Source organism: Leptodactylus fuscus, chromosome 1 (assembly GCF_031893055.1).
Source record: "Leptodactylus fuscus isolate aLepFus1 chromosome 1, aLepFus1.hap2, whole genome shotgun sequence".
NCBI lineage: Eukaryota > Metazoa > Chordata > Amphibia > Anura > Leptodactylidae > Leptodactylus > Leptodactylus fuscus.
Genome location: NC_134265.1, coordinates 291,620,555 through 291,647,141, shown reverse-complemented (window position 1 = coordinate 291,647,141; position 26,587 = coordinate 291,620,555). Strand labels below are relative to the sequence as shown.

Below are 26,587 nucleotides of genomic sequence, written 5' to 3'. Positions count from 1 at the left end.
GACAATATGACGGTGGTAGTCTATATAAACAAACAAGGGGGCACCAGGTCACCAACCTTGCTGAGAGAGACGAATCTCATATTTGCCTAGGCGGAGAAGAATCTGGTCCAGTTATCCGCTGTTCACATAAAGGGCTCCCTGAACATAGTAGCGGATCAGCTGAGTCAGGGTATTACCGTATCAGGAGAATGGTCTCTCAATCCAGACGTATTTCAACAGATCGTCCAGAGATGGGGTCTCCCGGAGGTCGATCTTATGGCTACCCGACTCAACGCCAAGGTGGGGACCTTCTGCTCTCTGTACCAGGAGGACAATCCCTTGGCGGTGGATGCCCTGTCCATCCCATGGAGGTTCAGGCTGTTTTACATATTCCCTCCAATTCCAATCATACCGAAGGTATTGATAAAAATAAGACAGGACCAAGCCTCGGGAATAGCCATAATCCCGTTCTGGCCAAAAAGGGCTTGGTTTGCTCAGCTCATACAAATGAGTCAGGGCATATATTGGAGGCTTCCCCCACTCCCAGACCTGGTAACCCAAGGAGAGCTGAGATGCCAGGATCTGAGGAGACTCAACCTGACAGCCTGGAGGTTGACCAGTCCCTATTGAGAAATAGAGGACTGTCACAAGCCGTCTTGAAGACCCTATCCAGCGCCAGAGCAGATTCGACTAACAGGAACTACCGTCGAATAGGTAACATCTTTAATGCCTGGTGTCTGCAGCATCAAGTGGACTCCACCGATCCCCCTACGGAGGCGATCCTGGACTTCCTTCAAGACGGACTAGACAGAGGTCTTGCTGCGGCCACACTCAAGGTACACGTAGCGGCCCTGTCCGCCTATCTGGGGAGGCGTTTGTCTCAGGATCCTTTAGTGAGCACCTTTATTAAAGGGGCAACTAGGCTGAGACCGGTGGTAAACACCCCTGTCCACCAATGGGACCTTATTCCGGTCCTGAACGCCCTATGTGGCCAGCCATTTGAACCTCTGGAAGAGGTCTCCCTCAAGTCGCTAACCGGCAAAATGGCGCTGCTATTGGCAGTCACACCTGCCAAACGCGTTAGTGAACTACAAGCTTTGTCCGCTGAGGAGCCATATACCACCTTTTTCTCTGACCATGTACAGCTTAGGTTCCTCCCTGGGTTTCGTCCCAAGGTGCCATCTGCTGTAAACAGGAACCAACTGATTTCCCTTCCAGTATTTTTTCCGTTCCCTTCTTCTGCTGAAGAAGAAAGATGGCACAAGCTGGATGTGGTTAGATGCCTGCAGATCTACTTGCAGCGCACTCGCCCCTTTAGGTGGACTGAAAACCTGTTGGTCAGCTACACGGGGAAAAACAAGGGCGCCAAAGCCGCCAAAGCTACAATATCCCGGTGGGTTACCGAGACTATTAGAGTCGCCTATACCGCCCAAGGGCTGTCGGCTCCATCTTTCCTTCATGCCCATTCAACCAGGGCAGTGTCCACTTCACGGGCAGAAAGAAGTGCTTTGTCTGTGGACCAAATATATGCAGCTGCCTCTTGGGCATCTGAATCCACCTTCATTCGGCATTACCGCCTGAAGGACCAAGTGGCAGATTCCACTGCCTTTGCCCAGACCAGTTTAAGTTCGGTCATGGGTTTGTCCCACCCATCTTGGGACCTGCTTGCTATATCCCCACATTGTGCCGCTGTTGAGGACGACAGGGAACGAGTGATTATGAAGATAATCTTGTTTCCCTTAGTCCTAACAGCGGCACAAGATTTCCCACCCTGGGAATCATATCTTATGTATAAAACTGTATATAAATGTAATGGAGGTACTTTTGTATTTACACGCAGAGGGGAGGTTCTTGTGCCCTCTTATAGGGCCTGCCACGCATTTGATTGGCTAATTAAATATCCGCCTGTCCTACCAGCACACAGGGGCAGAAATACCCCACATTGTGCCGCTGTTAGGACTAAGGGAAACAAGATTATCTTCATAATCACTCGTTCAGTTAAGTTAGATGGTCGCCGAGCATGGACAGCCCGCTTCAAATCATCCCACAGATGTTCAATGATATTCAGGTCTGGGGACTGGGATGGCCATTCCAGAACATTGTAATTGTTCCTCTGCATGAATGCCTGAGGATTTGGAGCGGTGTTTTGGATCATTGTCTTGCTGAAATATCCATCCCCGGCGTAACTTCAACTTCGTCACTGATTCTTGAACATTATTCTCAAGAATCTGCTGATACTGAGTGGAATCCATGCAACCCTCAACTTTAACAAGATTCCCGATGCCGGCATTGGCCACACAGCCCCAAAGCATGATGGAACCTCCACCAAATTTTACAGTGGGTAGCATGTGTTTTTCTTGGAATGCTGTTTCTTTTTGGACGCCATGCATAACGCCTTTTTTTATAACCAAACAACTCAATTTTTGTTTCCAAAATGAAGCTGCCTTGTCCAAATGTGCTTTTTCATACCTCAGGCAACTCTATTTGTGGCGTACGTGCAGAAACGGCTTCTTTCTCATCACTCTCCCATACAGCTTCTATTTGTGCAAAGTGCGCTGTATAGTTACCGATGCACAGTGACACCATCTGCAGCAAGATGATGCTGCAGCTCTTTGGAGGTGGTCTGTGGATTGTCCTTGACTGTTCTCACCATTCTTCTTCTCTGCCTTTCTGATATTTTTCTTGGCCTGCCACTTCTGGGCTTAACAAGAACTGTCCCTGTGGTCTTCCATTTCCTTACTATGTTCCTCACAGTGGAAACTGACAGGTTAAATCTCTGAGACAACGTTTTGTATCCTTACCCTGAACAACTATGTTGAACAAGCTTTGTTTTCAGATCATTTGAGAGCGGGCTGTCCATGTTCGGCGACCGTCAAACTTAACTGAACTTGAATTGTTTTGTAGAAAGAAATGGTCCAAAATACCTTCATCCAGGATCCAGGAACTGATTAAAAGCTACAGGAAGCAACTAGAGGCTGTTATCTTTGCAAAAGGAGGATGTACTAAATACAGTCCTATGAAAAAGTTTGGGCACCCCTATTAATCTTAATCATTTTTAGTTCTAAATATTTTGGTGTTTGCAACAGCCATTTCAGTTTGATATATCTAATAACTGATGGACACAGTATTATTTCAGGATTGAAAAGAGGTTTATTGTACTAACAGAAAATGCGCAATATGCATTAAACCAAAATTTGACCGGTGCAAAAATATGGGCACCTCAACAGAAAAGTGACATTAATATTTAGTACATCCTCCTTTTGCAAAGATAACAGCCTCTAGTCGCTTCCTGTAGCTTTTAATCAGTTCCTGGATCCTGGATAAAGGTATTTTGGACCATTTCTTTCTACAAAACAATTCAAGTTCAGTTACGTTAGATGGTCGCCGAGCATGGACAGCCCGCTCTCAAATGATCTGAAAACAAAGATTGTTCAACATAGTTGTTCAGGGTAAGGATACAAAACGTTGTCTCAGAGATTTAACCTGTCAGTTTCCACTGTGAGGAACATAGTAAGGAAATGGAAGACCACAGGGACAGTTCTTGTTAAGCCCAGAAGTGGCAGGCCAAGAAAAATATCAGAAAGGCAGAGAAGAAGAATGGTGAGAACAGTCAAGGACAATCCACAGACCACCTCCAAAGAGCTGCAGCATCATCTTGCTGCAGATGGTGTCACTGTGCATCGGTCAACTATACAGCGCACTTTGCACAAATAGAAGCTGTATGGGAGAGTGATGAGAAAGAAGCCGTTTCTGCACGTACGCCACAAATAGAGTTGCCTGAGGTATGAAAAAGCACATTTGGACAAGGCAGCTTCATTTTGGAAACAAAAATTGAGTTGTTTGGTTATAAAAAAAAAAAGGCGTTATGCATGGCGTCCAAAAAGAAACAGCATTCCAAGAAAAACACATGCTACCCACTGTAAAATTTGGTGGAGGTTCCATCATGCTTTGGGGCTGTGTGGCCAATGCCGGCATCGGGAATCTTGTTAAAGTTGAGGGTCGCATGGATTCCACTCAGTATCAGCAGATTCTTGAGAATAATGTTCAAGAATCAGTGACGAAGTTGAAGTTACGCCGGGGATGGATATTTCAGCAAGACAATGATCCAAAACACCGCTCCAAATCCTCAGGCATTCATGCAGAGGAACAATTACAATGTTCTGGAATGGCCATCCCAGTCCCCAGACCTGAATATCATTGAACATCTGTGGGATGATTTGAAGCGGGCTGTCCATGCTCGGCGACCATCTAACTTAACTGAACTTGAATTGTTTGTCCAAAATACCTTTATCCAGGATCCAGGAACTGATTAAAAGCTACAGGAAGCGACTAGAGGCTGTTATCTTTGCAAAAGGAGGATCTACTAAATATTAATGTCACTTTTCTGTTGAGGTGCCCATACTTTTGCACCGGTCAAATTTTGGTTTAATGCATATTGCACATTTTCTGTTAGTACAATAAACCTCATTTCAATCCTGAAATATTACTGTGTCCATCAGTTATTAGATATATCAAACTGAAATGGCTATTGCAAATACCAAAATATTTAGAACTAAAAATGATTAAGATTAATAGGGGTGCCCAAACTTTTTCATAGGACTGTATACAAAGACCGTAATAGACTTGGTAATAGGGGTAATGGTAATAGGGGCCACTTCACAGATTTTGCACTGTGGCCCAGGAGCTTCAAAATTATACCTCCATGTGACAGATGGACATGAGACATGAGTGTGTGACAGAGGTTAAGTGTGTGACTTGTTGTCACTTAGCCGTTCAGCTTTCCTGGACATGTGTGACAGGGACATGAGGAACATCCACAAGCTCCAAAACTCTGTGACAGCATTTCATCCACTCACACACAGACAAGCACAGTCCGCCTATCCAGTTGTCACAGTTGTACAGCTAAAATGTGTGATAGTTTGTCAACCACTTAATGTCACACACATTTGTGCGACCCAGCTCCACACAAATATTCAACTAATCACGGAGATCTGTTACAGTACATCAGGTTTTCTGAATGTCTATGTGACAGATGGATGGAAGACTTAGCTGAACATCTGTGTGACAGCTGAATAGAAGGACTGTGTGAGTAACAGAGCACGTGTGTAATGTGTTGTCACAAAACTCCTCTGGCTTTCTGGATATATGTGTGATAGGTGGATGTGAAAACCCTGAACAGTGTTGTGACAGCAGATCACCTACTTACACACACATTGACGCTGTCATGCACAGTCCTCCCATCTAGCTGTCAAATCTGGACTGTATCTGCCTACCTTTCCTGTACAGATTCTGGTTCAGAGACCCAGACTCCATGCGGGTCTACTGCCCCATATACCAGATGGGACTCCTACCATTACAGATTACTATGCAGAGGGAGTATAGGTCTCTGGACCAGACGTAGGTAATATATGATCCAGAATTTCTAGACCATATTGGACAGGTGCTTAATTGTGTGACAAAGTATGTGTGGGCATGCTCAGTATGCTCAGTTCCCCTGCTACTGCGCCGACGCGGGATTACAAGCAATGACGCCGGAAGAAGAAGACGAGGAAGACGGGACCTGAGGACATCACTGCAAGAAGAAGATGTAGGCGTGGCTAAAGAGGACGTCGGACCGTCCATGCCCACCCAGCGTGCACAATACGGTATGATTATCATATTAATTTTTAGGGTATTATTTTAAAACCGGGGGGTAGTTTAATATAACAATAGCAATGCCTGAATGGCATTTTTAAAGGCTATTCACGCATATGTGGGGCTCTATCAGCATGATTTTGCTGATAGAGCCCCTTTAAGATCTCACATGGTTCTGAGAACAGAAAAATTTAAATGTTATGGCGTTTGGATGGGGTGTGAAGGGGTTAAATCCTGGAGTCTTTCTAACCTGCTGCTATATTATGGTCTATTTACTGTATCATCATACTCACTACAGTTAACAAATGCAGATTTTACCCTCCATATAAATGGTTGTTTGACCAGCCTATCATCTGTTCTGTGCCTGAACATTCACCTTGGAATAGCAACAAATATGAAGGAGACGATACTTGAGCCTGAGTTTGGGACGCTCATTGATTTTCTATGTAGCTTCTTTTCCTGGGTGTACACAAGACAAGTGATTTATTATATTATTGATTGGAAAATGAGACTTGATGAATTATAACTACTTCAAATGATGAACTGGGTTTGTCTCAGATGACATACATAAAAAGTCTACAATATCTGCATTCTTAACACACTAAGATCAATTCAGCGCCTTAATGATGCCATCCGGTCAGGGCTACGCTAAGAATCAATATTTTAAGAATTTATAAAACGTAATAAACACAAAAGTACAAAGCGCATTAAACATCACAGTATTTTTTATAATACACAAGTTCTTCTTGTAAGATTCGACATCTCATGTTTGTAAATGGATTTTGACTCTGACATGTTCTTCACATACAACAATAAAAAGGGCAATGACACTCCAGGGGCTTTTCTAGATTCTTTATTACATATAATAAATAGTTTGTTGCCTGTTTTCAAGGTTTTCATTAGAAGGACTTTAATAAGAAATAAACCATGGGTGGTGTTAAAACTATTATTTTTTAGGCACAGCTGACATACATTACATTACATTTGAAGAAATTAAATGGAAGATTTATTTGATGTGGATTTATGCTGGAATACTGGGCTGAAATAGCGAGGATATTGTGAATTTATAGAATAATAACACTGCGGCAGTATGCATTGGAAAGCAGGTGCCCTGAGACATAAAAATATGGAAGAATAATTGTTGAAATAAAGCTCGTTTCACATCACATTTCATGAAATGAATAAAAGTGCCATAAAATGTATCGTGGAGGAAACACAATACTGAACACAACAAAGATTATACGTGTTTTATAGGTTCTCTTAGGGTCCATTCACACGGAGGAAGTTGGCACGGAATACGCATCAGAATCAGCGCTGAAAAAGAAGACGCCCATTGACTTCAATGGGTTCCGTTTTCCACGCGGAACCCATTGAAATCAATGGGAAAAAAGCCTCCTTGATTTCAATGGGAGTTTTTTTTGCCAGAGCGGATTCCCACGCAGATTTTGCACCAGAATCAGTGCCAACTTCCTCTGTGTGGTACATTGCGTGTCCTGGTCGTATCCACAATGTGCAACGGGAGCTGCAGTTGTACTTGCTATTGCTTGAAAGGGAAAGTACCGTTGTGTCCCACCATTTACTGCATAGTGGATATGGCTAGTGCATACTATATCAGGGCTACCTTACCGTTTTTCTAATAATAAAGTGGAGATGATAGTAACAAGTGATATGTTTTCTTCATATGATACCCAATACATTTTTACTAAAAGGATGGGATGTTGCCCAGCTCTTCAGATTCCAGTAGCCTCCCAATTCCTAGAGGTCATGCCAGTTACCAGGATGTTCCTATAGTAAGGGCAGGTAATGTCAGAGAGCCATTACTAGCGTTACCATATGCGGCAAGAAGACTTTTCCTCTTGAGAGGTCGCTCTGTGATAAGGGGGTACTAATGTTTATCCGATATCAAAAGGTATTAAACAAAAGCAGATTCTTCAGACTGCCTTCATGACATACTGAGACAAAAGCAAATCATCATTTGGCAGGATCTGCTGTTGTCAGACCCTCCTGACCCCTTACTGTGCGTACCATAGCTATTTCCACAAAGCTATCTTTCTCTCAGACATGCTGCTGGGTAATAAGTAATAAAAGCGATGTTTGTGGAAGATGAATGTGATTTACGTAACATAAGAATATGCCAACAAACAAGTAACATCTTATTAGGGAAAAAAAAGAATTGAAGTATTAAAATGGGTTTTCTATTAGGGGGAACAACTATTATTATATAAATTGGAATTGTGCTTTTTGTGCTTATACACACGTGGACAAAATTGTTGTTACCCCTTGTTTAATGAAAGAAACCCCCCCCCCCACAATGGTCACAGAAATAATTTGAATCTGACAAAGGTAATGATAAATAAAAAAAATTCTATGAAAATGAACAAATGAAAGTCGGACATTGCTTTTCAACCATGCTCACACAGAATTTTTTTTGAAAATAAAACTCATGAAACAGGCCTGGACAGAAATGATTGTTCCCTGAAAATAATGTGACCATAGGGACATGTTAAATGAAGGAGTGTCCAATAATTACCATCACAGGTGTCTACAATCTTGTAATCAGTCAGTGGGTCTGTATATATGGATACAGATACTCACTGTGCTGTTTGGTGGCCTGTATATAGGGATACAGATACTCACTGTGCTGTTTGGTCACATGGTGTGTACCTCACTCAACATGGACCAGAGGAAGTGAAGGAAAGAGTTGTCTCAGGAGCATAGAAGGAAAAATATAGACAAGCATGTTAAAGGTTATAAAACCATTTCCAAGTAGCTTGATGTTCCTGTGACTATACGTACTATTATTCAGAAATTTAAGAGCCATGGGACTGTAGCCATCCTCCCTGGATGTGGCCGCAGAAGAAAAATTGATAACAAATCAAAGAGACGGATAATACAAATGGTCATAAAAGCGCCCAGAAAAACTTCTACAGAGATTAAACTTCAAGCTCAAGGAACATCAGTGTCAGATCGCATCATCCGTTGTTGTTTGAGCCAAAGTGGACTTCATGGGAGACGACCAAGGAGGACACCATTGTTGAAAACAAATCATAAAAAAGCCAGAAACTTGAATTTGACAAACTACATGTTCACAAACCACAAAGCTTCTGGGAAAATGTCCTATGGACAGATGTGACATAAATCACACTGTTTGGCAAGGCACATCAGCTCTATATTCACAGACGGATACATAAATCGTATCTTGAAAAGAACACTGTCCCTACTGTGAAACATGGAGGAGGCTCTGTTATGTTCTGGGGCTGCTTTGCTGCATCTGGCACAGGGTGTCTTGAATCTGTGCAGGGTACAATGAAATCTCAAGACTATCAAGGGAGTCTAGAGAGAAATGTGCTGCCCAGTGTCAGAAAGCTTGGTCTCAGTCGCAGGTCATGGGTCTTGCAACAGGATAATAACCCAAAACAAACAGCTAAATACACCCAAGAATGGCTAAGAGGAAAACATTGGAGTATTCTGAAATGGCCTTCTATGAGCCCTGACTTAAATCCTATTGAGCATCTTTAGAAGGAGCTGAAACATGTCGTCTAGAAAAGGAACCCTTCAAACCTGAGACATCTGGAGCAGTTTGCTGATGAGGAGTGCGCCAAATTACCTGCTGAGAGGTGCAGAAGTCTCATTGACAGTTACAGAAATTGTTTGATTGCAGTGAATATGTGGACAAACTACATTTCTCATGAGTCATCTGCCTGCACGCATACACACACACACACACACACACACACACACACACACACGGTGTTTACTACTCACAGGGTGGAGGGGGTAGTGAGCTTGCTAACAGAACATCACAGCGGCACGTGATCTTGGATATGCAAGTGATTTATTATCTGTGATTTCATTGCAGGGGAGTGTGGAAAAGGGAGGGGAACACAGAGCGAGAGCAGGCAGATGACTCATTGGAAATGTAGTTTGTCCACAGATTCATTGCAGTGATACAAGGAGCAGCAAGTAAAATAAATACAAGCAAAGACTGCACAAGGGAACAGCGAGTATTTAGCACTGCTGTGGATGTATTTGCATATAATTTTTGGAAGCAGGATAACTTTAATATTAGATCAGTTGGATTCTCACCATTTAAAGAAGCTATGGCATTCTGGTAATAACACTTCCATGTATACACTACTGAATACGCTGTACATTTAGAATATGCTGCGCTGGGGATTACAGTGATTTCCTATTTACTTGAATGGGACATCACTGCAGTACCCAATACAGCCATTGCTGTGTGTATGACATGTTGTGCTAAGCACTCTAAACAATAAAGAAGGCACAGTCGCTTCAAACAGCTGATTGGCAGGGATGCTGAGCCCTTCGGCAGTCTCAAATGGATGTCCTTCTGAAGATCTGAGGTCACTAATATTAAATCTTGGAAAATCCCATTAATTCAAAACTTACTAACAGAATAACAACTTGAAAACTTTATTGGAACGGCTTCTTTCTTAAGCACAGGCTCTTTCGTATTAACCACGTTCTTTCATGTATAATTCATGTTGTTATAAACTTTGCTGAAATTTTCCTTTTAGGACTGCCAGAACCTTTCCACATAAATACTTAATAACATAAAAAAATCTTAAAGAACAGACACTACACAGTAATAGATGTGTGGGATCAAGGGATCAAATTGTCAGAACAAGTCAAGCCGTACATTGGTTTTACAAAGCCTTAAATTTCGGATTTTATCCTCATGCTTGGCAAATATTACCATACATTTTCATCTTGGCAAGGCTGTGCCAACAAATCCTTCACACATGCCAGTACAAATTAAGCTGAGGTTAATATTTCTATGATAATTTGTCTTGTTACTAGTACTGAACCGGTTTTCTTAAAGAAAAACTGTAAACTTGCCATATTTATCATGAAGAGAATAAGGTCATACTTACTGATACAAGGGTATATGTACAATGTGTTATAAGGGAGGTCCTACACGTACAAATTTCTGAAGAATGACGAAGAACATACCTACTATCCATTCATCTGAGGTTGGGCCTCAATGCAAATTCTGGAACCTCATGGGCCTCTTAAGGCTCCTGGGTTCAGATGCAACTACAGCCACCGCTCATCGGGGTTACTACTTAGTCTTATAACTGCATATAATATGGCAATTCTATTCTCCAGGATGTAATTAGGAGAACAGTGCCTCTGTATGCTGCCCCCTAGGGGCAGCCCCCTTAACATCATACATAACTCAGTTAATAAGCCTACTGATATGATGCGGGGTTTATTGCCAAATTAGTATTTCTATTCCAAAAGGAACAGACTCCCAGCTATGGACAGCGCTGTTTTGGTCTTTTGGACCTCATCAGCATAGCGCAGGGATACTAATTTGGCAGAGTGACTATAGAGCAGGGTCAGGGGATAATCATACACATTAGGGAGAGTGTGTGCCTACATAGGCGTACGGAGACTTACAAGTCAGCCTGAAGACACTCCCAACTAGGCCCATTCATTGGGCCTGATCTGGAGCGGAGTGCGTGACTGGACGCCAGTGCACTGGCATTCAGTCACGGCTGCCCCTTTTTTGGTCCGGAACCCAAGGCGACCTCCGAACTTACACTTAAAGGGATGGTTTAGTGATGCCCTTGTGTTTTGTATCATGAGAAAAAAAACTACGTAAGGCCAGGGCCCCACATGGCGCAACCTGTCACAGTGACTGTCTAGAGAATCCTATTCACACATTGCAGCAGAAATTCTAAGATCTCCAAAACCACTGTGGTTTTTTAAATCACAGCATGTCACTTATACCTACTGAAAAAATGGTGGTTTCCCTATAGGTATAATTGAAGCAGAAAATCTGCAAGGCGTTTCCATACGGTTTTTCCCGTGGCTCCATATAAAATATTGGAGTAAACACATCTTCTAATTACATTAACTCCATAATCTGTATTTACTAAAACACAAAACCAATACAGATAAGTGTGAATTTGGCTTAACGGCATAAATACTTGGAGGAAATGAACAGCATATTTTAACAGGATAAAAGTGGTAGGTTTGCAGATTTCAGGATTATTATTTAATATAGACAGAAAATAGGAGAGGAGGGGGGGGGGGGGGGTTTGAAACACACAATAGGAGAGCGGACAGATTTTCTTTAGATTCACATTTCCAAACAATTCATGGGTGAAAAAAAAAAAGGCAAGTCCTAATATTAAGATTTATTGAAAGCATGGAACCTGAGTTACTCAAGAGATAAGACAACCGTCAAGGCAAATGTGAAGATAGGGGTTAACCCAAATAGGTACCATTTACCTTTAAAGAAAATATATGCCTGTCGGAGAAAACAAATACTACACACAAATCCTTTTAAAATTCCAGCAAAGTCCCCAGCTCAAGACAGCAATTAATTGCGGCACATCAAGTGCAGCTAATTCTTATTGAAATCTTCTCACTTCACTTAATAATCTCACTTGAGACACATAGAGCTGTATTCCTCCGCATATTCAAATATCAAATATTTTTTCTTCATAGCTCTTGCGTGAAAAGCTCCCACCAATGTGAATTATTAACATGAAACTTGCAAAGATTTCACTTTTGCATTTCCTTCTGTTAGGAGTCACGGTTACGTAAGCTGTTCTAAATCGCAAACAAGTTTCTTCATTGCTGTCTCTTAGTTTACAAGGAATTACTTTCTTGACTATTATCTTCCTTTTGGATTTCAGGGGTAAAATTAACAGTCTCTTGACAAACGTCACTGGCTTTCATTGTCTTCAGACTCAGGAGAAGACCCATCTCTGTGTTCCATCATTTTCTCGTCATCTTCAGCATCTTCTGCTGAAACGTCTTTCTTACATTTAAGCAGTGAGTCACTGACTGAAAATTTGCGCATTTTAATGTTTGGCAGCTTCTTCAGATCCAAATCCCATTCTCTGAAAATGAACAGAGAGAGAGAGGGGAAAATTTAAAAAAAAATAAAAAATGTGTTACTTTATCACAACTGCACAGATTTACCCTGAGGAATGCTGGAAAATGGTTCATCAATCAAATATACCTTCATTGCTGCAGACCGTACAGTAGGCTGAACTAGAACAATGCTTTACAAATCATACGCAGCAGAAGGGCAAAGCTGGAAAATCCATTACTGCAGCTCTATTTCTTGTGTAATAGAATTAAAAAGAGTTAGAAAACTTATGCTCTATTTTGTCCTAAAGGGAATATAACACCAAGATTTTTTTTATTTGTTAAAACCATATACAGTAGTCAAATATACCATTCTCTTCTATGGTGTTTATTCTGATTATGGTGACGGCTGAAAAAACAAACCCTGCAGAACGAAGTCAATCTTTTATTAGGCCAGTGTGCAAGTTTCAAGATTTAGTACATTTAAAAAAAAATATATAGTACCTTATATACTCGAGTATAAGTCACCCCAATATAAGCCGAAGCTCCTAAATTTACCACAAAAACAGCGAAAACTTATTGACTCGAGTATAAGCCGAGGGGGGAAAATGCATGACATTCTGTTTGTGCTCATGTTAATCCTAGCAGGCTTTGGGCCTGTATGATAATGTACCAGACGTCACGTGGTCTGGGATATTACCATATAGGCCCAAAGCCGGCTAGGATTAACATTGGATCCCGGAGAGGTGAGTAAAACTGTTTGTTATGTTCTCTCACCTACTCCTGGGGCTCCAATTATTATACTCGGGGGTCTGAAAAGACCCCCCCACCACCACCCCACCCGAGTATAACAATAGCGGCAGTGGGATCGCGGCCTGGGCTCGAGCCTACTCACTGCCGGCCTCCGCGGCCTATAGTATAAGGTGAAGCGGGGGTCAGCAGTGAGCAGGCCCGGAGAAGTTGGTAAATAGGCTGCTAGCTGCTGGGAATACTCCAGCAGGTAGCAGCCTATTATAAAACAAACAAACATAAAGTTCTTATACTTACCAACCTCGTGCTGCTGCTCCCGCCTCCTCTTCTCCCGGCAGTACGCTGCGTCTCAGCGTAGGGGGTGTGATGACGCTGCCTGCGCTGAGACGCAGTAAGACGTCATCGACGCACGCCGGGTGCGGGCCTGAGCTTACGTGGCCACGTCACCCGGCATGTGATGTAGCTGAGGGAGGGGGCCGGGACTGGAGCAGAGGTCTGCTGCTGACTGTGGAAGGCTGATGGAGCAGAACTGCTGCTGATAGGAGGGTGGTGAGGCAGTGCTGTCTCCAGGGCTGCCAAAAGATGTTTCTAAGGTAGAGAAGACGCTTTGGAAACATCTTGGGGCGGCCCTGGAGACATCGCTGCCTCACCACTCACCTATTGACAGCAGCGCTGCTCCAGTGGCCTCTCACAGATATCTTGCCGCGGGGGTCTTTCGGCATAAATGAGGTGCACCCTCCATCGGCACAGGAGACAACCCTTATATGGCTCTCAAACTCTGCAGTATCTAGTCAGTGACTAAGCAATTCCAATTTTGCCCTTGACGCTTTCCAAAAAGAAAGCGTGGTGAGTTCAAGCTGTGGGCGGGGCCAAGCTGTGGGTTGGGTCCATAGCTTTCCTTAGCTACAAGAGTTACCGTATTGACTCAAGTATAAGCCGAGGCACACTTTTTCAGCACAAAAACTGCTGAAAAACATGGCTTATACTCGAGTATATACAGTAATATGTCATTTTCTGGGGATATTATTTTTAAAGAGCTAGTGACTTATTTAATCTACTACTTTTATGTGGTCTCAAGCACAACATAAAGACATATCTCTTCAGGTAAGTCTATCATATTTCCTAATCTATCACTTCTGCAGTGAGATTCCCTAAAATGAACTCTTCTCTGTTCAAGCCCCCCACATATTAAACCACAGGACATAAAGAGCAACCCTGTACGCCCAGGCACTTTGGATCTACACATAAAAGAACACTGGCTGGATACTGGCTCATAAGGATTTATTTTTTGTGTGAATAAAGTAACCTTTTTATAAAGACTGTCGGAGCACGGTATAAGCACTTGTACCTTGTGTCACCTCCTTCTACCTCAGAATGTAAGCTCTTACATGCAGGGCCCTCTCTCTTTTTGTGTGAATTGATTTATTACACTCTAATATCTTATTTTGTCTGTGCACAAACTGTCCGATTTGTAAAGTGCTGCAGAATATGTTGGAGCTATATAAACTATTATTTAATAATATTTAGGTTCTGGAAAATCCCTTAAATATAACAACTAGTGTGGATAGGACATTTAATCGTCTGCTTAGGAAGACATAGTAAAAGCACATTATTTTGTTAGCCTGTTCTATCAATTCTATTTAGACCGTTTACAGGGAAGATAACAGAAATGATAACTATTATTGGCCAAACGTCCTGCTGTTCCTTTCACAAGTATGCTTACCACAACTGAAAAATGACACGCAAACAATAGACAGTAAAACAGCGCCTAACGCTCTACCTTCTGAATAATAAGTAAATGTCCAAGTAGGTGGAGATTCTAGAAGTATATTATGCTGGCCTAGTTAAATTAGCACTTGCACGAAAAATGTTATACTCTGACCAGTGATGTCGGACATGCAGGACTTTGTGTCCGGTTAAAAAAAAAATAAAAATGTTTCCCCGCGAACAGGCAGAAGACGCATATGGGCTGACCGCCGGGTTTCCGTCTCCTGTCCAGAAGCCGGACAGATTGGCTAAACCAGAAACTGGGCACAGATGTGAACCCGCCCTATGTTAGGTTCACACTAGTGTGGGCCTATCTGTTGTTCTGGTCTGTCAGAGGACCAGAACAATGCATAGGCAGACCACTACAACAGTGGCTACATGCGGAGCCTGACGGAATCCACTCACTATGATGGTATGCGTTGGGTGTCCGGGCTTTTAAACTGAAACAACTGGACAAAAAAGTAGGACTTGCAGGACTTTTTCATCCAGTGATAAACAAAGACTTGAAAACAGATGTGAACGTAGCCTTAGAAAGGAAGGCAATCTTTTTACCAGTGGCAGTATCCTATCTCTTCTGGTCCTTGGCTGTGTCAAGGGCCTGACACTCTGACTCTGCAACTGATACAGATTTTCAAGTTTGAACAGAAAGTCACCTGTCTATTCACATTGACAAACTCCCTGTCCAGACATTAGATGCTGGGTGAATTGGAGAGTCACATAAAGCTGTGGACCAGACGAGAGTGGATAACACAAATAAAGCTACCAGGAAAAAGATTATCTTTGTTACAATTGAACGTATATCTTCCAAACAGGCCCGAGAGTAAACCTTTTTGAAAGAGTACTACTTTAACCCTATAGGAACACCTGTATAGGAATTAAAGGGGTATTCCCACATTGCATACTCATCAGTCTTCGTTGCTGTAAATTCTTCTTTCTTCCGGCTTTGTTGCGTCATTGGTGGGTGGGGTTACATACGCAAAGCCAGCGGCGACATGCCGCTGGCCCTGCGTGCACGCTCATAGACCAGTCTAGCCTTCACAATGCGAATACAGATCCGGCATCCGCCTCTCTCTATTACAGCGGATGCTGGGTCTATATTCACATTGTGAAGGCTAGACTGGTCTCACCATCTATGAGCGTGCACGCAGGGCCAGCAGCATCTCGCCGCTTGGCTTTGCATATGTGAATACAGACCCGGCATCCGCTGTAATAGAGAGAGGCGGATGCCGGGGACTGTAGACGCCGGCACAGATGACTGCAACATCGCTATGCTCCTGCCCTGCATGAAGCCAGCAGCGGCAGAGGCGATGCAGTTATTCCGCTCCTCTGCCCCCTGCAGCTGCTGGCTTCATGCAGGGCAGGAGCATAGCGATGTTGCAGGCATCTGTGCTGGTGTCTAAACCGGTAATAGAGAGGCGGATGCCGGGTCTGTATTGGCGGTCCCTTCCCCCAAAAGGTAAACTACCCCCCCTCCAGGCTCGCTCCCGTGCACTTAGCCCCTCCTCCCTCCCCCCTCAGAGCAGCAGATACATCACTTGACTTATGACCAGATAAGTCAAGAGATGTGTCAAAAAAATGAATAAAGTAAGATAGTGGACAAACAAAGCAGTTTTGCTGAAGCAATGTATTTAGGAAAAGTCTTACATTCACATTAACAAGCAGTATAGATAGGATCCTTGTGATGGGACAACCCCTTTAAGGCTCCGGCGACCCCACATTTCAAAATTCAAATGTTGTTATTTTTGTATCAAACTTGCTAAAAGAAGGCTTATTTTCTGCCTAGTGAGTTGCATTTTTAGATGGCATCATTTTGAAGTACATATATTTAATTTAGCCTATATTAATGTTTTTATGGGAGACTGTATGAAAAAATGCAATTCTGTCACTTTTTTTGTATCACTAACGGTATTATCTCTAAAAATGACAAGAGGGCATTAAGATTACAATGATACAAATACTTATGAAGGTTTTGTTATACTTTACCCTTTTACCTTACTAGAATACTGTTTTGTGCACAAAAGTGCTCCCCTTGCTTATCGCATTTCATTTAGGAAAGTTAGGAAATCTGCTACAGTCATACCTATATATAGGTGGCCATTACTGAACAGTGACAAAGACCAAAGCATGGCTGCTTAAAAAGTTCAATTCTGTATACAACCGAACAGTGTAGGAACAGTACATTGCTCTGTATGGGGTTGGATAACCACATTAATACAGTCCATGGGGACTCAAAAGATGGAGAGCCTGCCTGCAGTTACCTATGGATACCCGCGGACCCCATAGACTATAATCGGGTCCGTCAGGTGTCTCCATGCAGGACTTTTCTCTCCACTGATTTTAGGCAGAATCTGTAGTCTCCAACACAGATATAAGCCTAGCCTTATTTTTAATGCAGAGTCTACAGCTTATATTTTTCCAAAGCTGATTCTCTGCATTTTGGAGATCAAATCCAGTTGTCTAGTTATCACAAGCTGGCCCTCAGTCAAAAGATTCTATGCTAAAAAAGTGGTTTGGACAGAATAGGAACAGTGTAAAATGCAGAAACTGTACTGATATTTGAGGCTTAGTTGACACGGTGATTCAGATGAAAGCAAATTTTCTGATCTTCAGGTCATAAGTGGGCTAGTTAGGCTCAAAGGAGTGCTTAGATGTGACAAACAAAAAAAGTATGCGCTACGGAAAGGGCGAGTCACAACATATCTAAATGTTCCTGTTGCTCCTAAAGTCGTATAAGAGGAGGATTACAGATCTTTCCATACATGCTGTTAGCTCGCCGCCCCAATGGACCTTCTTTGCTCCGTCACAGAAGCAAAAGTATGACTTGAAAGGCTAAGTAACTCCTACTCAGGATAGATCAAGGCCAGAGCTGTGATCTTGGTCTGGTTTTAAAGCCAAGATTCTACCCTGAGCTACACTCATTATACTTAAAGAGGACCTTTCACCACTTTGCAACCTGTGCAGCTTTCTGCCCCATGTTATAGATGCAGCTGCATAGACTGTAGTGCACTTTGAATTACCTCCCTAGCCCCCCTCGTTTTGGAGCTGTGAGCCCCGTAAATTTTGGCGCCCTGTATGGTAATTAAGGCTTTAGTGTCAGAAGGGCGTTTCTGATGATAAAAAGAAAAGCTACGTCAGTCTGACACTGTCCAATTAGCAGTGGACAGTGTCGGAGCTGCTTCTCCTGCCTAATCTCGTGAGTTCTCGTGAGATCAGGCAAACGTCTCTTCACAGGGCTGCACAGAAGACCCGGAGAAGCGATCCAGGCTGAGCACTGAAGTGGATGAAGGAGAACTTCAGTGACATCTTCACAGGTAAGTGAAGAAACCCCTAAGCAATGAGCATAACTGCCCTGTACACCCTGTGGTCCTAGGTCTAGCCCCTATACAACGAGCATTAACCCCTATAGCCCCCTAGGCAATGAGCATTAACCCCTATAGCCCCTAGGCAATGAGCATTAACCCCTAGGGGGCTATAGGGGTTAATGCTCATTGCCTAGGGGACTATAGGGGTTAATGCTCATTGCTAGGGGGCTATAGGGGATAATGCTCATTGCCTAGGGGACTATAGGGGTTAATGCTCATTGCCTAGGGGACTATAGGGGTTAATGCTCATTGCCTAGGGGGCTATAGGGGTTAATGCTCATTGCCTAGGGGCTATAGGGGGTTAATGCTCATTGCCAGGGGGCTATAGGGGGTTAATGCTCATTGCCAGGGGGCTATAGGGGTTAATGCTCGTTGTATAGGGGCTAGACCTAGGACCACAGGGTGTACAGGGCAGTTATGCTCATTGCTTAGGGGTTTCTTCACTTACCTGTGAAGATGTCACTGAAGTTCTCCTTCATCCACTTCAGTGCTCAACCTGGATCGCTTCTCCGGGTCTTCTGTGCAGCCCTGTGAAGAGACGTTTGCCTGATCTCACGAGAACTCACGAGATTAGGCAGGAGAAGCAGCTCCGACACTGTCCACTGCTAATTGGACAGTGTCAGACTGACGTAGCTTTTCTTTTTATCGTCAGAAACGCCCTTCTGACACTAAAGCCTTAATTACCATACAGGGCGCCAAAATTTACGGGGCTCACAGCTCCAAAACGAGGGGGGCTAGGGAGGTAATTCAAAGTGCACTACAGTCTATGCAGCTGCATCTATAACATGGGGCAGAAAGCTGCACAGGTTGCAAAGTGGTGAAAGGTCCTCTTTAAGGATATGATTGATACCTTCTAAGCTACTGAATGCTATCTCACCAGAATATATACAGTGTATATTATCAAAAAGATAGAAACTTACCTAAATGTTTTTAAGTGTTTTGTATTCACGATATCTGGGATTTCTAAAAATAGTAAAACAAAAGAGTAGTTTAGTGACCAATGAATATTAAATGGGAAACATTTTACTCCTCACACCATAAATACCAAGACATACAATTCACCCAGTTTCAGCAAGAATTTCTAACATATAATAAAAGGATAATGTTCGTTGTTGTACCGTGTTAGCCAGTGGGTTGGAAATATAAAAAAAAAACGAAAACTTGGTAATCTTCAGTAGTTGATACCTTTTTAATGGCTAACTCATAATGATGACAAATGGCTGACGTTTCGGAACGCTAGGCTCCTTCCTCAAAGCAAATTTAAAAACATTTTTGAAGGATGTATATATATATATATATATATATATATATATATATATATATATATATACACAGAGCAGGCACAAAGGGCGTTAGATTTCAGGAGGGGGGGGGTTGGTTGTTAGTAATTGGTGAGACAATGTAAGACCACATTGTCTCTACCAAATGCTTACATTGTCTCACCAATTACTAACAACCACCCCCCCCCCTCCTGAAATCTAACACCCTTTGTGCCTGCTCTGTATATATATATATATATATATATATATATATATATATATATACATATATATATATATACACATATATATATATGCATCCTTCAAAAATGTTTTTAAATTTGCTTTGAGGAAGGAGCCTAGCGTTCCGAAACGTCAGCCATTTGTCATCATTATGAGTTAGCCATTAAAAAGGTATCAACTACTGAAGATTACCAAGTTTTCGTTTTTTTTTTTAACATATAATAATAATAATAATTATACTACTACTACTAATAACAATAATACTGCAATGCTTATACATGCATATCTGAATTTAGATGTGCTCCAATTCTCCACATTGGGAGTGCCTGAGATAGCCAAAGTACAGCACTCAACTATCTCCAGCACTTTCAATGAGTTGAATGGGAGCGTCATCCAAAATGAGTGGTTGCGATGAGGCTAAATGGGTGCGATCAGGCTGAATTCGCAATGGAGGGAAACACCCCCCCATTCTGCAGATTGGTGTGGATCTAAACAGTCAATCCCCCACCAAGAATTAGAACTTGTCATGGCGTAATCCCTCCTTTAGTTTTTAGAGAGGAAAGTCTAAGTAAAATGAATACCTTCTTCTCTCTATGATGAAGTTTATTCTATCTAACAGCCAGACCATAACCAATATAAAAAAAACAAACAAACAAACAAAAAAAAAACATATTGACAAACTATCCTTAGAATAGATCATCAATACCAGATTGGCGTTGGGAGCTGAAATGCCACTACACAAAGTACAAAGTCTTCTGCTTCCAGCTTCACACGCTGTCTAGATCCAGCACGGAACTATTATTTTTACGCTTTTCCCTAAGTCCCCCTAGAGTGAGTTACCATTGGGGACTCGATCGCCTGTCCAATACATTACAATACATGTGTACGGCAGTGTAATGTGGCTGTTACTCACGTGTATGTTCTATGAGAACTTGCCTCTGGTAGTTTCTAATAGAAAGCTTACGATGGCTGCCATAGGGACCACTCTTAGGCCCCCAGCTGCCATAGTAGCCCATTGGCACCCAGTGATCACACTGCAGAGAGTTTGCGGGGCATGGCATTGTCATTTACACTCACAAACACCTAAGATGCAGTGGTCACTATACCTGCTATTCCTGTTACTCCGGCGGTGATCACATTTGTCAGATCTGCAGTCTAAGCACCTGGAAGAAGATGGCTCCATACACGGTCTAATGGTTATAGAAAGCTCTGCTTACACTCACAATTTGTGTTCATTGTTGTTTGTATAGTAGGGGCCAGAAATCCTTCCCAACCTTCTATTCACACATCTGAGTGACTTTTATTAAAGGCATCAGTCTAGGAAATCCTTTGTTAGAAAACACAGCAGCACAAATCTGCCGTATCCCAATCTCCTGGGTCAGCGTATTAATCTAATTTCTTACAGTGTAAAACCTTCAGCTGTTTGGGCAACACAAAAAAGGACAGACCCTCATTCTCTGATTCTATTCACGAAACATAGATATCATTGGAGCACACTTTGTTACTTTAAAACAAACATTAAAATAAACATGCATCAAAATATACCGTCAAAAAAGTTATTGATATCAGATCTTTAGTATTAAAAATAAGGCAAAATCAATATCTTTGCTCGCCTATTTTTCCATAGCTGAAAGTATTTCCTATACTTGAAGGGGGGATGTGGAATAACTGTCTTGCACTCCTGGGAGACGCTGCGCTTGGCAGTCACAGAATTCTTTTTCTAATTTGTGAGATAACTACTTTAACACAAATGAACCGTTTCCATTTTATGTGGAGATTGTTGTTGAATGGAGCACTATTATACCTTTGACCTGGAAATTCTCTTAAGGGATTAAGCCAATAGAATGAGCAATTACCTGTGACATGAAAATGCAATTCTATCTGTGTGCGGCAGAAGGAGACAGATATATTGTTTAGAAAGAGATTTCAAATTGTCAACTTAAAGGGATCCTATCATTTAAACACATTTTTTACTGGTTGACACGTAGGAATAGCCTTAAGAAAGGCTATTTGTTTCCTACTTTAGATGTCTTCTCCGGGCCGCCGTTTGCTTGAAATTCCGGTTTTCACCGGTATGAAAAAGAGTTATCTCGCAGCACTGGGGGCGGACCCCAGCGCTCAAAAAGCACTGGAGGCGTCCCTAATTCCGCGAGAGAACTCTCCAGCGCCGCCTCCATCTTCTTCAGGAACGGGGTCTTGACACGTATTCATCCGGGGGTTGGCTTCAAACTTCTAGGCCTAGGGCAAAGCTGACTGCACATGCCTGCCGGCCACAAGGAAATGTCCACTTACAATACTGAAGAAGATGGTTGTCTATAAAATGACATAAAATCTCATGTTCAAAGCAGTAGTGGATGTTGAGATATGGAGCCTGAACCCGGGCTTACATCTGCATTTGAGATTCCGTTTAGGGAGTCTGCTTGGTGATTATAAAGGTCTCTGCGTGGTTTCCACACATATCATGCGTAGAGAAAAGTACTGCAGGCAAAGTTTTACATAGTAAGCTGTGTAAGCGGCCATTTTCTTGTGGCTGTGGGCATGCGCAGTCGGCTCTGCCCGAGGCCTAGAAGATTGAAACCCAGCTCCGGAAGAAGATGCACAGAGAGGTCGTTCCTGAAGAAGATGGAGGTATCACTGGAGAATTCTCTCGCAGCATTGAGGACGCCCCCAGTGCTGTTTGAGCGCTGGGGCCCACCCTCAATGCTGCGAGAGAACTCATTTGCATACCGGTGAAAACCGGGATTGCAAGCGAACGGCGGCCTGGAGAAGACATCTAAAGGTAGGAGACGAATAGCCTTTCTTAAGGCTATTCCTACGTGTCAACCAGAAAAAAATATGTTTAAATGATAGGATCAGGTTAAAGCTCTGATCTTTCTTAGCTTAGTTGTGAAATGGATGGTCCTATCTAGTGATTGACAGCTATCTATGTATGTACATTCATACAGTGAAAGCTATCCATTGATGATGGTACCACGCTGTTGACAAAAGTTCAGAAAGTGTGGATGGTGAAAAAGTTGTTCAGTATTAAGAAAGCATGGCTACTTTCTTCCTGAAACAACTCCATACCTGTGAACAGGTTAAGCTATTGCAGCTCAGTATAGACCAGGGGTGGGCAATTAAACTTTCCCAAGGGCCACATGAGAAATTGAAACGGTTCTAGAGGGATATGTGTGCCGTGGCAAATTTAGCCCCACCCACCTCTACGCTGACTCCGCCCATTCTCAATAATTTTTGCATGTTCCCCCACAAAGTGTAATCCTCCTACAGTCACCCATACATTATATGTCCCCACATTATAATGTTCCCCTCCAAATGTCCCACAGTATTAAGTTCTCTCTTCTCGTGCCCAGGTTTAAACTAGCAGAAACTAGAAGGGGACATTAAACTGGGGCAGCTGGAGGGGGACATTAAACTGGGGGCAACTAGAGGCAAACATGTCCAACTACCCCCCATGGTTTAATATCTTCCTCCAGTTGACCCCAGTTTAATGTCATCCTCCATCTGCCCCCTAGTTTAATGTCCCCCTCCATCTGCCTTCAGTTTAACTGCCCCCTACATCTGCCCCTAGTTCCCCCCTCTTGCTCACACAAGCTGTCTCTTCTCTCCTCTTTATCTTCCAGCAGCCTCCATTGCTGGCAGCTTGCTGTTTCTGTGAAACGGAAAATACGCTGACCTGTGTGGCTCCACCCACTAACGAGTCTTAGCCTATTCTGGTGAGCTTAAGGACCTGTGATGACGTCATCACAGGCCCTTGAATGAACTTCCAATTTAGCATCTACTTTTATCCCACAAGCTATGCGGGCTGTACAGAACCAGTCAGAGGGCCGGATGTGACCTCGGGTCATACATTGCCCAGGTCTGGTATAGAAAGAGCAGGAAAGTCTTTGCAACAAGTTGAATATATGTCAGAAGTTAAACAAAGTATATGGGCAGTGATGGAGTACAGATCTTTCCCCAGAGACCAGTGGATGATAGGAAAGACACATATAGAGTCTTACATGTGTCAATAATATAGTGTTTCTAATCTTCCTTATCAAGGCAATCAGCAATACAATAGGGCAGTCATATGTCTTAACCCCCCCCCCCTCTGCTGACCATGCTTCAGTCTACACAGCAAAGCTGACAAGTGACATTGATGTCCGTCACAGAATTTTTGCACAAAAAATGGCAACTTTTTAAACTTTGTGCCTTGCATGTCAGTTTTCTTAACTTAAATGCAAAGTGGGTCTGGTGGGAGCAGGGCCATGAACTCCATCAAATTTATCATCATGCCCAAGTATCTAAAGTATCTGCCCAATCTATGGCAAGGCCCGCACCATGTCAAAAAGTAGGCTTTAACTACATCAGGGTAGGAATTATCAAGACTGGCATAAAAAAACTGGCATATCTCAGCCCCCATGACTTTAAACTAATAAGACAAAGCAAAATATGGCCCAAAGCAGAAAATATAAGAAAAAAAGCAAAATATGGCACACAAGTATGAAAAGTGCTGGGACTAAAAAGATTGTGAACGGTTTGATAGCCGAGTACAGAAGAAGAGCGCCATCAGAAAAACACAGAATAGCACACAGGGATTGTTTCTAAACCTAGAGGCATTGAAAATAACACATTTAGAACAAGTGTAGCTCACAGATAAGCAGAGATCTTTTATGGCTCGTTGGACAAAACATGAACAATCGTAGCGTGATTTCGCTTGTCAATGCGATGGTTTTGATCACGCTCTTTTGTTAAACGCTTAGAATCAATTATAGACGAGTAGTATTCAGGACATACAATAAATCATAATCGCATTGCTAAGTAACCAAGGAGAAAGAACTCAAATCCATGTTCGTATTATTTGAAATAATTCTATTTTTCATGACTTAAAAAAAGAAAAAAAATGTAAAAAAAAATCCACGATTAACATTTTTCTGGGGTTTTAAATGGCCTACTAATTGTACAGTGTTAGTGAGTTAAGCTATGAAACAAAAGCACGGCTTAGAAGCAGAGCATCCCTGAAGAGAGATTTTGTAGAAGAGCGCTTACATTAAAAGATTCTCTTCTGGGTAATATTGGCTTTTTTAGCAGAAAGCAGATGGATGACTGAATTAACAAGACTTCATGAAAGGTCAGGATTGGATAACATACTTTGTGAGTCATTTTTTTTACTTCTCACACACTGGGTGACATTCCATTAAAGGAGAACAGAATGTGTTTTGTACTTTATAGAGTAAAAAGATATGGATTTATCTATAAAATAATAAGGTCCCTAGTTCAGTGATATTTATGGCAGAAACTGCAGGACGGTTATTAGCAGGAAAGAAAAACCTTGGAAGAGATTAACACATAAAAAGCTCTATTATGTACAATAAGCTCAAAGTTATTGGTTTAAAGAATTTGGGATTTATTTAACTTTTTTACTATTATTTATAAGTATTACAATGTACAGGTTTGTGACATTAACCTTGTAAGAGAAAAAAGGATGCCGCGGTGTGAGCTGAGCAAGTGCTAAAACCGCTCGGACTTTGCTGTTTTACACAAAGGAAATCCAAGAGCTATGTCCAGAGACAGACACTACTTGGCAGAGGCAGCGTGTAATAAAAGTGAATAGACTTCACAATATGCTGCGGTACGTTAGTTCAAGACCACTATGGCAGAGGTTCTCAACCTCATCAAGTAAAGTACCAACTAGTGAGAAAAAAACGTATAAGTAGTCATTAGTTATAAATGTTAGAAAAAATAAGATTTCGTTTGGAGCCTACTAGAGATGAGCGAGTAGTATTCGATCGAATACCTCCCCTGCATAGTTATTAGTGTAATTGGTCGAATACCACACGGTAAACGCAGTAAATATTCAATTCCCCTCCCACCTTCCCTGGCGCTTTTTTACACCAATATCTATGCAGGGGAGGTATTCGATCGAATACTACTCACTCATCTCTACAGCGTACATTAACCGTTATGTGATGGCCTCCCCTCCCACTCATAGAAGGGACAGCCATTCTAGTTACAAATTTTTTAACAAATTTAGGCTTGGTCAAACTCCAATTTTTTGAGGTTTGTCTGAACCTGAAGTTTGGGGGTTTGCCATCCATGAACTACTACTAACCACTCGGGTCTCTTCAGACCCTCAGAGTATAAATGGTGAAGGCCCAGGGAAGATGAGCACACATAACAGTGTTACTCCTCATCCCTGGGCTCCACTTCCTTTTTGGGTCTACCAAGTACCACCAGAGACTGCTGAGGCTCAGTCACAGACCTTCAGCAGTCTCTGGTGGTACTAGAGAGGCTGAAAGAGTCCCAAAGTGGACAGGGAGCCATGATTGACAAGTTACTCCAAACTAGACATTGGCATTTCACACGGGCTCAGTTCTGGCCTCTTCTCCCTGATATCTGCTGTGCACTGAGCTACCTGAACGAGAATACCTTCTTCTAAACTGAGAGGTTGGCACATATGCAGAAACCTCCCAAAGACAGCAGGATGTGCTGTTTCACCATGTTGGCACAAGCTGCAGTGTTGACTCATATCCAGTACTGCATAGTGTACAGGAAGAGTTGGACTATGTGCTTTCTAAGTGCGTCACTTGTTTCCACTAAATAAGAAAGCAACCTTTTAGAAACAGACTATCTTCTGTAACAAATACACTAAGCTACAATACTGCCCATGGTTGTGCTGTATGCACTAAACAGCATTTACAATGAAACACTAAACCCATTTGAGATTATATTACAAACCCATAGGCATTTTGTATAGTGTGTTCTAGG

The 26,587-nt window shown here is 42.4% G+C and overlaps 1 protein-coding gene across 1 annotated transcript in view; it reads right to left on the bottom strand.

Annotated features, from left to right (window-relative positions):
- Positions 1 to 10,084: 10,084 nt before the first annotated feature.
- TMA16 (translation machinery associated 16 homolog) overlaps positions 10,085 to 26,587 on the bottom strand; it is a 56,272-nt gene continuing 39,769 nt past the window's right edge. Inside the window, exons 6-7 of the mRNA XM_075265766.1 lie at positions 19,262 to 19,304; positions 10,085 to 12,491 (exon numbers count right to left, since the gene is read on the bottom strand). Of these exons, the coding sequence (XP_075121867.1) occupies positions 12,314 to 12,491; positions 19,262 to 19,304 (221 nt within the window). The 3' untranslated portion in view covers positions 10,085 to 12,313. The remainder of the gene's footprint in view (positions 12,492 to 19,261; positions 19,305 to 26,587) is intronic.